General features: G+C 44.8%; 1 protein-coding gene, 1 long non-coding RNA gene and 1 pseudogene across 10 annotated transcripts in view; 2 read left to right on the top strand and 1 right to left on the bottom strand.

Annotated features, from left to right (window-relative positions):
* Positions 1-2,785: 2,785 nt before the first annotated feature.
* Positions 2,786-3,735, top strand: LOC129692778 (DCN1-like protein 3; annotated as a pseudogene).
* A 1,240-nt stretch (positions 3,736-4,975) lies between these two features.
* Positions 4,976-10,054, bottom strand: LOC129692903 (uncharacterized). Of its 4 annotated transcripts, none has more exons than XR_008722782.1 (4): positions 9,877-10,054; positions 8,372-8,454; positions 7,347-7,918; positions 4,976-5,246 (listed from the first exon to the last, which is right to left on the bottom strand). It is a non-coding gene; the product is annotated as an uncharacterized LOC129692903 (long non-coding RNA). The 4 variants fall into 4 exon arrangements; XR_008722781.1 differs by having other exon boundaries at positions 7,347-7,480; positions 9,752-10,054; XR_008722780.1 differs by having other exon boundaries at positions 7,375-7,918; positions 9,752-10,054.
* Positions 10,055-10,260: 206 nt separating this feature from the next.
* Naa35 (N-alpha-acetyltransferase 35, NatC auxiliary subunit) overlaps positions 10,261-12,349 on the top strand; it is a 53,175-nt gene continuing 51,086 nt past the window's right edge. The window contains exons 1-2 of one of the 6 annotated variants that reach the window (XM_055629135.1): positions 10,261-10,276; positions 11,125-11,253. In XM_055629135.1, the coding sequence (XP_055485110.1) occupies positions 11,130-11,253 (124 nt within the window). In that variant the 5' untranslated portion in view covers positions 10,261-10,276; positions 11,125-11,129. The other 5 variants (XM_055629133.1, XM_055629132.1, XM_055629136.1 and 2 more) reach the window with 5 other exon arrangements.

Here is a 12,349-nt window from a genome sequence, read left to right on the forward strand (position 1 = left end):
GAGTATTTAAAATTATATATTTCCTTTTGTGTACTAAAAAATTTTCATATAAGTTTCAGGATTTGACCTGGATCTGACATAGCTCAAAAGGATCACAGATGAGATTTTCCCTGATCTTTCCAATTTAATAGATAAATTTTAACTTCTGTCTCCAGTCTAAATTTGTCTCAGCAGATTTTCACCTGTTCAACTCTGTTCTGGGATCAGCTGTGGACTACAAGCTGAGATCTAGACTTCCTAAAAACTGACCTGATTGCTCCCTGCCTCTTCCGGTGGATCAACTAACCAGATGCTTGGGACTGCCCTATTGCCCAGCCTTTTGACTGGCATTTCAGCCTCCCTAGTTCCTGATGCCTACGGTCCAACGGTCAGCATCGAAGAAGCTCCAGAAGACGGATCTCCGCCCAAATCCCCCCTAACAGGCTGAAATGCTAAGTCAAAAGTGGCTCCCTGGCATTAGCTATTATCTTGAGCATCTGCTTAGCTGCTGACCATACTTGATTGATAAGAGATAACATGGCTAAACTCAGAAAAAGACTCAGATAGAGACAACAATTCTTTGAGTCAGGACAGAGCTGATACGAGAGATGGTTTAGTCGGTCCCCCTGGTTCACCACCCTCGTTTCCTCCCTCATGGGCCCCCTAATCATAATTCTCCTGATTCTACTAGTTGGGCCTTGTATTCTGAATTGGCTGATCCAGTTCATGAAAGACCGGCTCTCTGTCATACAAGCGTTGGTGTTAACCCAACAGTATCATCAGCTCAAACAGCAGGGGACAGAAGTTAACTCTTCCTAGGCCTGAGAATGGAAGATTCCATTCTAAGTTAAAAGAAAATGGGGGAATGAAAGACCCCAGCCTCACACTAAGTTAAACATAGCTAACGCCATTTTGTGAGACACCACTGTTTTGTAAAACTCTATAGGCTAGGTGGGGAACTGGAAAATTACTGAGAAACCTAGCTGTGTCACCCACTTGGGATATCTGTGGTCAGGCTGCCCCAGTCAAACTAAAAACAGTTTGTGTTAATCACCCTCATGGATATCTGTGAGACTGTTTCAGTTAAGATAGAGAAAAATAAAATAACAGGTGGCGGGCCACGTCAAGGGGTCATCATAACCCCCTTGACCACCCAGTTTCTGGAATCTTGGTGCACCTGCCAAACTTTGACGCAAATCGTGGTCTCATGTAAACATACCAATCAGCCCCCTGTAACCATGCTTCTCGCTTCTGTACCAGTGCTTCTGCTCAAAAACCCTATAAAAACCCCAGCTTTTCACCCAGGGGGCGCGAAAGTCTCTCGAATGACTTTTCGCCCCGGGTACCCGTGTATCAAAATAAAAGCCTCTTGCTGTTTGCATCCAAATGGCCTCGTTGTTCCTTGGGAGGGGGTCTCTCTGACGGAAGATACCCTCCGGGGATCTTTCAGCGGGCAACACCTGTAGGGTTCTGAAGGAAAGCTTCAGCCTGTTCTGAGAGAGTAGGGAGGAAAAGGTGTACTGTTGGAGTTTGAATTAAGGTGCTGTGAGGCTATAGTGAGTTCTGACAAGGGCCTGGAGACATATAATGTTGATACTTCTCAGGAAGGGAATCTAGAATGCTGACAAATGTGGGAAGGAACACAGGAACGCTGGTGACCTTCCTCAATTTCTAGGGAATGGTTAGAGTAAATGCTGTTCTCGTTTATCAGATGTTTTTCTGAAGATAAATCTGTTGTACTTTATACAACCTTGAGCATGCTGTTTAAGACACAGGATTCCCTGCTGACATGGAAACACAGTTATCAAAGAATGTATAACCTTGTTGTGCACATTGTACTCAAGTGCTGGGCTGCCTAGAGTCTAAGTTTCCCTTTTCAGCTTTTCTGGATGATTAGGAGAGGCAACTTGGCCAAACCCCTGTAAGCACAACTAGGCAACTGGTCCTATCACACACCTAGACCTAATTCTGCTGTGGCAGGTGTTTGGAAAGTCCCAAAGCCATTTCCAGATAAGAAACTCTGGAGGAACAATGCTTAGTCTGCTTAGTCCCCTGAAGGTCCTGGCAGCTTTAACCTGCCTCTGCTTACAGCATTGCTACCTTGAAGAACCCATTCCCAGGAGTGGTGGTGATGGTGGGCTTGGCTCTTGGCACAGCTGTGAGTGGGAAAAAGGTTGCTGCAGATCATACCCTGTCTGCTCTTCACAGCAGCTGTTGTGACAGAAAGAGGCTACAGGATGGTCTGGGCTCTGACAAACACTACAATGAATCTGATGGTGTCCCATGTCTACTGCAGAGATATCCCTTACATGCTCTTAGAATCCTCACTAACTTTAAATTTCACAAATTGCTATATTTTCAACAGCCCTAATTCCTGCATGTTCTATGGAGGTTAAAAACTAGAGCTGTGTTAATGTTGCCAATCATGGTCTGTAACGGACATAATCTCTTACCCACATCCAAAATATGTTACATAGACAGTGGCTTTGTTTGTTTTGCTTATCCATTTTATAAGAAAGTGTTGAAGTAGGTTTTATTTGGGATGCTTCACTAATTACTCCTTCCAAGTGTCATTGAGTCATGTTTTCTTTAAAGAAAGAAAGAAAGAAAGAAAGAAAGAAAGAAAGAAAGAAAGAAAGAAAGAAAGAAAAGAAAACAAAGCCAGAGAAAGGGTTTGACTGGAGGAGCCTCTGGAGCAGCTGTTGGCTGGCTCCTCTAATTGATGGCATGTTGAAGTATATGGGCCAGAGGCAGCGAGGGCATCTGTCCCAGAGGGGTCCACTCTAGAGGCCAGGCCACCACCATCATGGGCCAGTGTGTCACCAAGTGCAAGAATACTTCATCAACCTTGGGCAGCAAGAATGGAGACATGGACCCCAGCAGGAAGTCACACAGGAGGCGGGGAAGGATGGGGCGGGGTTGGGGCTGGCCACCATGAGGAACAGGTGCCATCTTGTGGCAGACCAGCCACTGAGGCCTGCCAGCTGCCAACATCTTCTGGAGATGCTGGGCGGGGGGGAAGAGTCCAGGACCAATGCTGAGGACTCTTCCTTGCAGAGGTTGGAAGAGCTGTTTCAGGTGCTACAAGGATGAACAGGAAGATGTGATTTTGGAGGAAGGCATGAGCACTTTTGCAATGACCTATGTGTTGATCCTATGGAATTTCGAGTGCTGCTCTTGGCCTGGAAGTTTTAGGCTGCTACCATGTACAAATTTACCAGGGAGGAGCTTTTTGATGGCTGTAAGGCAGTAACTGCAGACAGCATTGATGAGATCTGTACAGGGTTCTCTAGTCTTTTAACAGAAACCAAACAAGAAGAGAAATTCAAGAATCTCTATAGGTTTACATTTCAGTTTGGCCTGAACTCTGAAGAAGGGCAATGGTCATTATATCGTGAAATAGCCATTGCCCTGTGGAAACTAGTATTTACCCAGAAGAATTCTCTGGTAGTGGACCAGTGGCTAAGTTTCCTAAGAGAGAACCCCTTGGGAATCAAGGGCATTGCCCAGGACACTTTGGAACATATTTCTTAACTTCACTCAGGTGATTGGCCCCGACCTCAGCAACTACAGTGAAGATGGGGCCTGGCCAGTTGTTTTGTGGAGTGGGGAATGGAGAGAAGGAAAAGAGAAGCAGAAGGGAGAGGTGCACTCAGCTCTAGGCCCAAGGGCTTGTGTCCAGAGGAGCAGACTCAGTCGCTCTGTTCCAGAAGCAGCACTGAGGATCTGCCTGCGGACCTTTCTGGAAATTACTGAAGATCTGGGTATTTTCTACATTACACCTTTCTCTGCCCAGTATTTGAAAGGGCTCAAAATGCTGTATCATGTTTTAGGAACTTTCTTCACTTATTTGGTTTCTTGTTTTTTGGGGTGGGAAATCCCTCGAAATATCTGCACCTGGCTATATGTTGTGTACCTTTCTTTGAAGGCTTCAGATAGAATAAGACTGCCGTTTCTTTCCCAACCTGATTAGATTTGTTTTGTTTTTATGGGGAGGGTGCAGGCCTGGGCCTGGGAGTGGAGCCACTATGTTAGGTTGAACTCAGATTATAAAATGATACTGTGCCAGATCTGCTTTGCACATTGTTTTTCAGGGCAGGTCTGCACTGTATGTAGTGCTGTTTACATGGCTGAATTTAGGTTGTAATAATTATTTTAAAAGATTTTACAGACATGAATACATCATTAACTGTTAGCCCCACTGCATTAATTTCTAGGCAGTTTGGAGCTCTTGGAGAGCCAAAGCCATGTTCAGTCAAGAGCATTTGCAGTCTGACTCCCCACCCCAACCCTTTAAACTAACTTAGCCAAAACCCTTATCTTCCTCAATTCGTGCTCATTCCTTCCCTGACCTATTGCATTTCACCTTTATCCATCATCATGCTGTACCTGTCAATCAAGTGAGCAGTTGTTTTGGTTTTTGTTAGAACACATTGTATTAAAAAAAAAAAAAAACGAAGAACACATTGTACTGAAAATCACTTAAGCATTGAATGCAGAGAAAGCAGTGCTACCTCAGTTTTTCTGGAAGTAGACTTCTTTGATAGTTTTCTTTGATGTTTTTGTATTTTCATGTCATAAGTAAAAATACTCCCTACCCACCTTTTCATTTGCCTTGGAGAGAAAGTTTTTGTTCCAGGTGGTGAGAAAAGCATGCCTGCCAGCCAGCCGACCTGGAAGAAGGCCCGTGCATGAAGCTCTGCTTCAAACTGCTGTTCTTGTTGAATATCATCAGCTTACTTATCTGGCAAGTGCATGAGCCTGAGGCTGGCCTGAACTCTGCCAAAACAAGTTATCAAAGTGTAATGAATCATTAAATGTGTGCCCTCTCCCTCTAAACAAACAAAGAAAGCAGAGTCTCTCTATATCTTCCAGGCTAGCCTAGAACTCATGATTCTCCTGCCTCAGCCTCCCAAGTGCTGGAATTATAGGCATACACCACTTCTTACTTGTTTACTCTCATTATAACACATTATATACAAAACACATATATAAATATTATGTAATAGATAATGTATTGAATCACACCAATGAGTATGAATCTCATTTGTTTGTAATCAAGTACATTTTAAAAATAATTGGCACAGAGCTTGAAGAGTTAAAAGCACTTGCTGTTCTTCCAGAGGACAGAGGTTCAGTTCCAAGTACCCACATGGCAGCTCACAGCCCTCTGAAGTTCAGTTCCAGGGGATCCATCACCCTCTTCTGACCTCTGTAGGCACCAGGCACTCACATGGCACACTTGCATACATGCCGGGAGAACACTTCTACACATAAAATAAAATGAGGAAAGTAAGCAAATCTAAAAAAAATAGGCATAGAAACATGAAAACATTCTACAAATGTAAAACTCTCATGATTGCCTACACTCACAGACAGAGTTCTACAAAAGACCCAGCCAGATATATAAGGATTATGTGGATTAGAGTGACCTTTCATACTTAATTTTTAAAAGGTAAGATGACCATTTAGAGGCTAGAGAGATGGTGCAGTGATCAAGAGCACTGGCTGCTCTCCAAAGGACCTGAGAGTTCAACTCCTAGCACTTACATGGCAGCTCACAAGTGTCTGTAACTCCAGCCCCAGGAGATCTGACCACCTCACATGCACATAAAAGCAGGTAGAACACCAATGTACATAAGATAATAATAAATCTTTAAAACTTTTAAAAAGGTGACCCATTTTACAGCTTTTGAAGGTACGCGTAGCATTTGAATAGGAGTGGCTCCCACGAACTCATGCAGTTTGAATGCTTGCTCCATAGAGAGCGGCACTAGAGGAGGTGTGGACTTGTTGGAGTACATGTGACTTGGGAGGATGTACGTCACTGAGGGTCAGGCTTTGAGGTCTCAGAAGTCAAGCCCAGACTCAGGGCCTCACAGTCTTTCCTGCTGCCTACCGATCGGGATGTAGAACTCTCAGCTACCTCTCTAGCCCCATGTCTACCTCTGCACCACCATCCTTCCCACCATGATGAAAATGGACTAAACCTCTGACCTGTAAGCCAGCCCCTTTATTAGAGCTGCTGTGGTCATAGTATCTATTCACAGCAGTAGGAACTCTATTGGTGGCATTTAAAGGACAAACAGAGGACTTTATAAGATTAGGTATAGAGAACAGATGAAGCCCTGGGTGAGTGAATATGTAATATACACATGGACACACCATGTGGAGAATGCCAAGATCACCAACTCATGGTACATTGGCAAAGCCAGTTCCCTATGTGGGCCAGGATGAAGAGGGGTGACAAAGTTCTCCTCAGGAGTCCAGGTATGACTGATCACTCTGTGCAAATATTAGCACCTGTAGCTCCTTCCTGCTGGGAGTTTATAGCCTGAGACTGCTCACCTATGACAGTAGCTAACTCCACCCTATGCTGTACCCAATAAATGCACTGAAGTTTTAGATTGCAATTATGTTGGAAAAATCCAAACCTGATCCCGGCTTTACTGTATGTGTGACCATACATTTGTTCTTTCTTCAGTCCCTCACTGCTCCTAGCCAGGGTTCCAGGACCCAAGCCACTAGGTCATGACACAATAGAGTCTCATGCAACCTCCTGCATCTGGGCCAATTTATTTTAAAATATTGGATTTTATATCTTATCTGTTCAGAAAATCCCAACTCCTCAAACACCACAAGGACTGCCTTTCAGGCAACCTAAAACATCTTTTTCTTCATCTATGCTGAATACTTGTGAAATGCAGATGCTAAAGCACAATAATAGCTTTAAAAACTAAAGTCACTGAATAGGATTTTAAAAAGAGAGCAACGTAAGTATCTTTTCCTCCATATATGTTTAAAGGGTCCCATAGCTGTCAAATATTCTTGCATATAGCCAAGTGAATAAGACAAGAAGTACTTAACAATGGAGATATCAAAACACTGAAAACAGTCATGCATTATGTAATTTTTCAGCTCACAAAACTCTGATTCTTACAACTCTGCAAATGACATAGTCTGTCACTTGTGGCACAGGCCTGTGATCTTGCAGGGGAGTCCTGGGCAGGAGAGTTACAAGTTCAAGTCCAGCCTGGCCTATATAGTAAGACCCTCTCTGAAAATAAAAGTTAACGATGGCTGGAGATGCAGCTGAGTGACAGAACACTTGTACAGCACAAGTAAGGCTGTGTGTCCCATTCACCGTGTCTCAAAAACACAGATTTGTAAGGACCCTGGGATGTAGTATATTCAGACACTTAACTCACAAAACCAGTTATGTGTTTGATGTGGAGATGTGAAAATGTATGGATTTCTGTAAAAGACACAGGGTTGAAGAAACAGTAGACAGTACAGCTGAAGAGATGGACAGACAGAGGGACTTTCGAGCGATCGCTCCGAAGGATCAGGTTATTTGCAGCACATACCCATACCACTGTGCATTCAGGAACTCACAGAGACATCTCTCTAAGGATGAAGGGTATGCTCACGAAGTGTAAGACCCGACACCTCCTTCCCGCTTGCATGTAGTTCCCTGTTGCCCCTGCTCAATCCACTTAGACTGGGAAGGGCAAAGCAGAGAGAGTTGTTAGCAAGGGGCTGTCATGGATGGCAAAGGGATAATTCAATAGAGACAGGGTATCTTGTGTAAAAGAGAATGTAGCAGAATGTCATAATGGATGTTGAGATTTGTCCTTGCCCACATCCCAGCTTTCTTTTCTCCAATCCCAACAGCTGGTGGTGGCAGACTTTGAGAACAGGGTGAGGTGGTAAAGCTCTGGGGAGCTTTTAATGCCCACACTATAGCTGTGCAGTATCCAGTGTGCATATCTGTCCACGAAGGCCCTGGGTTATAGATACTCCTCTTTGAAACCGAACCAGCTCATGACAAACGGCCCAGAGAGATCCAATGATTTCAGCATTTGACAAGTCCCTGCTAAGAGCATAGCACCTTGGTCTACCATTCGAAAGTCAGTGGTCAGGAGTAGAGAAATCTTTACTATGAAAAAGAAAGGAATATAGTTAGCTCAGCAGTTACAGGAACTCCACAGCCATGGATCCAGAAAAGGAAGGAAAAACATCCAGAAAAATATTTTTAACATGCACAGAATATTGGGGGTAATCCTTCCTTAAACAATACAACAAACACTGACAAGGCATTTACATTGTCTTAGTTAACGAGTAATCTAGAGGTAAAAATGTATATAGGATTTAGCTCAGGGTAGAACACTTGTTAAAAAAAAAAAAACTTGGCCTTAGGTTAAAATCCCCGGCAACACAGACACACACATGCATATGCACACACAGAGCTTTATACTTTATAACTTCTTAATTGTAAAGGATGTATTTTATATATGTGTATATGTCTGTGTCTACCTGAATATATATATATATATATATATATATATATATATATATATATATATATATATTATATATATATGTATACCACCTGTATGCTGGTGCTCTTCTGGACCTGGACTTACAGGTGGTTGTGCTTCCTGAAGTGGGTGCTGGGAACAGAACTCAAGTTCCCTGGAAGAAGAGGAATCACTCTTTACAGATTATCCATCTCTCCAGCTACACTCCCCCCCGCAATGAATCTATGAAATTAGTGTTTGCCACTCTCTTATACACAATATTGAACAATTCAGATGCACCCTGTTCACATTTTTCTAATTTCTTTTGGAGTCTCAAAAGATCATCAAACTAGTTTCTGTACTTTCTTTTTTACATTCTCGTCTTCTATGTAGTCAGTGAAAACTATCTATATGTCTTAGGTGCTAGGACAGTTTTTTTTGTTGTTGTTTCTTGTTTTGTTTTTTGAGACAGGGTTTCTCTGCGTAACAGCCCTGGCTCTACTAGACTGTCTTTGTAGGCCAGGCTGGCCTTGAACTCACAGAGATCTGCCTGCCTTTGCTTCCCAAGTGCTGAGATTCAAGGCATGTACACTTTTTTTTTTTTTAAGATTTATTATGTATACAATGTTCTGTCTGCATGTATATTTGGACGACAGAAGAGGGCACCAGATCTCATGGGCGCCACCATGTGGATGTTGGGAATTGAACTCAGGACCTCTGGAAGAACAAACAGCTAGTGCTTGTAACCTTGGAGCCATCTCTCCAGCCTGCTAGGAAAGTTTTAATAAAAACAAAGTTCTTGTCCACAGGAAACACACTCTATGTGAAAAATAATTTTTAAAAAAAATTTAAATAATCAGGCTGAGCATGGTAGCACACAGCTTTAATCCCAGCACTTGGGAGGCAGAGGCAGGCTGATCTCTTGGAGTTCGAGGCCAGCTTGATCTACAAAGAGTCTAGGATAGTCAAGGTTATACAGAGCAACTCCGTCTCCAAAAACAAATAATAATTAAATAAAAATTAAATAATCAACGTGAAGCCTGAGGATGTATATACAGCTCAATGACAGAGTACCTGTGTGTCATATTCAGCGTTAGGTCTCAAATCTAGGACAAATGGCTAACTGAGGTACCTAGCTAATATATCAAAGCGGACCTGAAGTCAGGTTAGCCTAGCATCCCTCAGTCTGTACCTGTTACAGGGTATGCCTGGCACACCCTGCGCCCTACCCCAAAAGTCTGCACTTACCCAGCTGCCCTTCCCTATGTTATCCAGCCTAGTCCTTTTTAAAAACAAAAACAAAAAAAACAAAAAAAAAAAAAAAAAAAAAAAAAAAAAAAAAAAAAAAAAAAAAAAACAACTCCTTTCCCTCCTGGCCTCTTCCCTCTCCTCCCTCATCTCCTCACATGGCCAGCTCAGGGTCATGTTCACTCTGGACTCTCTCAGACGTCTCTGCCTCTGGCTATGCTCACCTTCATATCTACAATATGCTGTCTCCTTCAACATTACTTAGAAGCAGTCATGTCCTTTTTCTTCATTAATTCAGGGCCTGGATTATCTCCCTAGCTCCATCCATTCCCACACAACATCTACTTACTTGAGGTCTGGCTTATTAAGAAAAACCTAAAGCACCTGAATTCGGAAGAAAATTGCTAGCTGTATATAAATGTCTTTTTTTTTTTCTTTTCCTTACGCAGTCCTCGCGCAGGTGACTACAAGACGTAACTTGCACTATCACCAAAATGCAGCATGGCCGGCAGCTTCCCATCGGAAACTCCACCCCACCGCTTCACCCTACAGTCACCTTTCACAGTTTCCCCGGAAGCTCAGCCGGATAAGGCGGGCTGCAAGCTCACAGGCTCCGCCTCCCTTCGGTCCCGCCCACGGCCAGGTCTCGGCTGGTGGGGTAGGGAAACGGAGCGTGGCTTTCGGTCTCGCGATGGGCTATAATCCCGCGAGAAGAGAGGAAGGCCGTTGACCCGGGTATGGTGGCCTAGGTGAGGGAGGGGGCGTGACCGGAGCCCGGAGTTCCGAGAGAAGGGGGCGGGGTCGCGCGCCCAGGGCCCACGCATGCGCGCGCTCTGCCGGTGGGGCGGGGCGGGGCGGGACTGAGAGGGGAGGGGGCGGGGGCGGCGGCGGCGGCGGCGGTGCCGGAGTCGTTATCTTCGTGGCGCGGACGGTGCGTGGTGGTGCGGGTGGTCCGTGGTGGCGCGGTGGTCGTGGGAAAGTGACCGGGCTGGCCTGTGTGCGGCCGGCACGACCCTGCAAGTCGCGTGTGGAGGACGTCGGGGAGCGGGCACCGGCGGCCGGTTCCCCGTCGCGTCTCACTTCGGAGCCGGGGCCGTGCGCCGCGAGGCCGGCCAGTGCCCGGGCGACCAGGGCCGCCCGGTGCCGCTTCCCCACGAGCACCGCGTAAACGCGTCCCCGCCTCTGCCGCGCTCCCTCCACGGGCCGGGGTGTAGGGCAGGGCCAGGCCCGGGTCTTGCGAAGCCCGCCAGGTGAGGGGATGCTCCGCTGCTGCTGAGTGGAGGGGCCGGCTCTGGTTCCTGGAGGCCAGTGTCGAAAGCCGCGGCCTCTGGAGTTGATTCTTGTGGTGGGATGCTTGAAGATCTCTGAACTGTTTGGAAGAAACTGTGAGTCCTGGAAGGTGCGACCCCCAGAACGTGAGCAGCAGTGGCGTTTTACGTGAGGTCTGATTGCACGGAGCTATTATTTTGCTGTACCGTCCAATGGAGTCAAAAGAGTTCTGCCTACAGAGTTTAGGAAGTCTTTGACCCAGTACTTAGGCAGCTGTTGTTCCTGCCCAAGCCATACCCCCTGCCTCACCCCCGTGCTCATTTTGCAGGCATAATGGTTATGAAAGCTGCTGTGGATGATGGTGATTCAGGATGGGAGCTTAGCGTCCCGGAAAAAATGGAGAAAAGTAACACAAGCTGGGTGGACATAACCCAGGATTTTGAAGATGCTTGTCGAGGTAAGTTTGAATTTTGGGGCCATTGGTTCAGAATCGGGCAGGATAAAGTGAAACTGTAATTGTGTTTTCTCACTTTACTTGGATTAAAAAAAAAAAAAGCAAAATAATCTTGTGATCTTATCAAATTTGTACTTGCTTTGTTTTTGAGAAAGTCTCGGCTGACAGGGAATTTTTTATTGTGGAGAATGACCTTGAATTGCTGCTCCTCCTGAATACTGAACCTACAAGTGAGGACCAGGCATCAGGCTCAATTTTGTTAACCATACTTTACTCTCCTCTCTGATTTAACTTTGGTGTAAAGCAAGTGTATATTTGTTAATATGCTAAATACAGATGTTGAGTTTTTGTTTTTTTTTTTTTTTTTTAAAGAATTTTAAGGATTTATTGGTGTTTTGTCTGTATGTATGTCTGTGTGAGGGTGTCAGATCCTTCTGGAACTGGAGTCCCTGGCAGTTGTGAGCTGTGTGTGGGTGCTGGAAATTGAACCCTGGTCCTCTGGGAGAACAGCCAGTGCTTTTAAATGCTTGAGCAATCTCGCCAGCCCCAAAATAATTTTACTTATGTATTTGTATATACATATGTGTGAGGGTGCACAGACTTGTGTACACTTGGATGCCAGAATAAGGTGTTAGATCCCTTGGAGATGTAATTACAGGCCTCTTCTGGAACCTGGCCCTTGCTGGAACTCAGACGGTGTTCCTCAGGATTCTGCACCAAATGCTCTTAACTGTTGAGCCATCTCTCTAGCTCCATGACACCCATTTTTCCTAAATTCTTATAACTTTAATGGGTTAGACGGTGTGCGGCAGCCAGGTGTAGTAGTGATTTTAATCCCAGTGATCTAGAGGCAGAACCATGGCCATCTCTAAGTTCAAGGCCAGCCTGGGTTATACAGTAAGACTGGTTAGCGCTATGTAGTGACAATGAGACTCTTTCTTTCCATAAACAGATATTTAGATGGATACTTAGATGATAGATGCATACATAGCTACACAGAGTTCCAGACCGGGTTATGTAGTGAGAGAGGCTCTTTCTTACCAACGATAGATAGATAGATAGATAGATAGATAGATAGATAGATAGATAGATAGATAGA

The sequence above is a fragment of the Psammomys obesus genome, unplaced genomic scaffold, assembly GCF_907164565.1.
Source record: "Psammomys obesus unplaced genomic scaffold, mPsaObe1.curated_primary_1811, whole genome shotgun sequence".
Classification (NCBI taxonomy): Eukaryota; Metazoa; Chordata; class Mammalia; order Rodentia; family Muridae; genus Psammomys; species Psammomys obesus.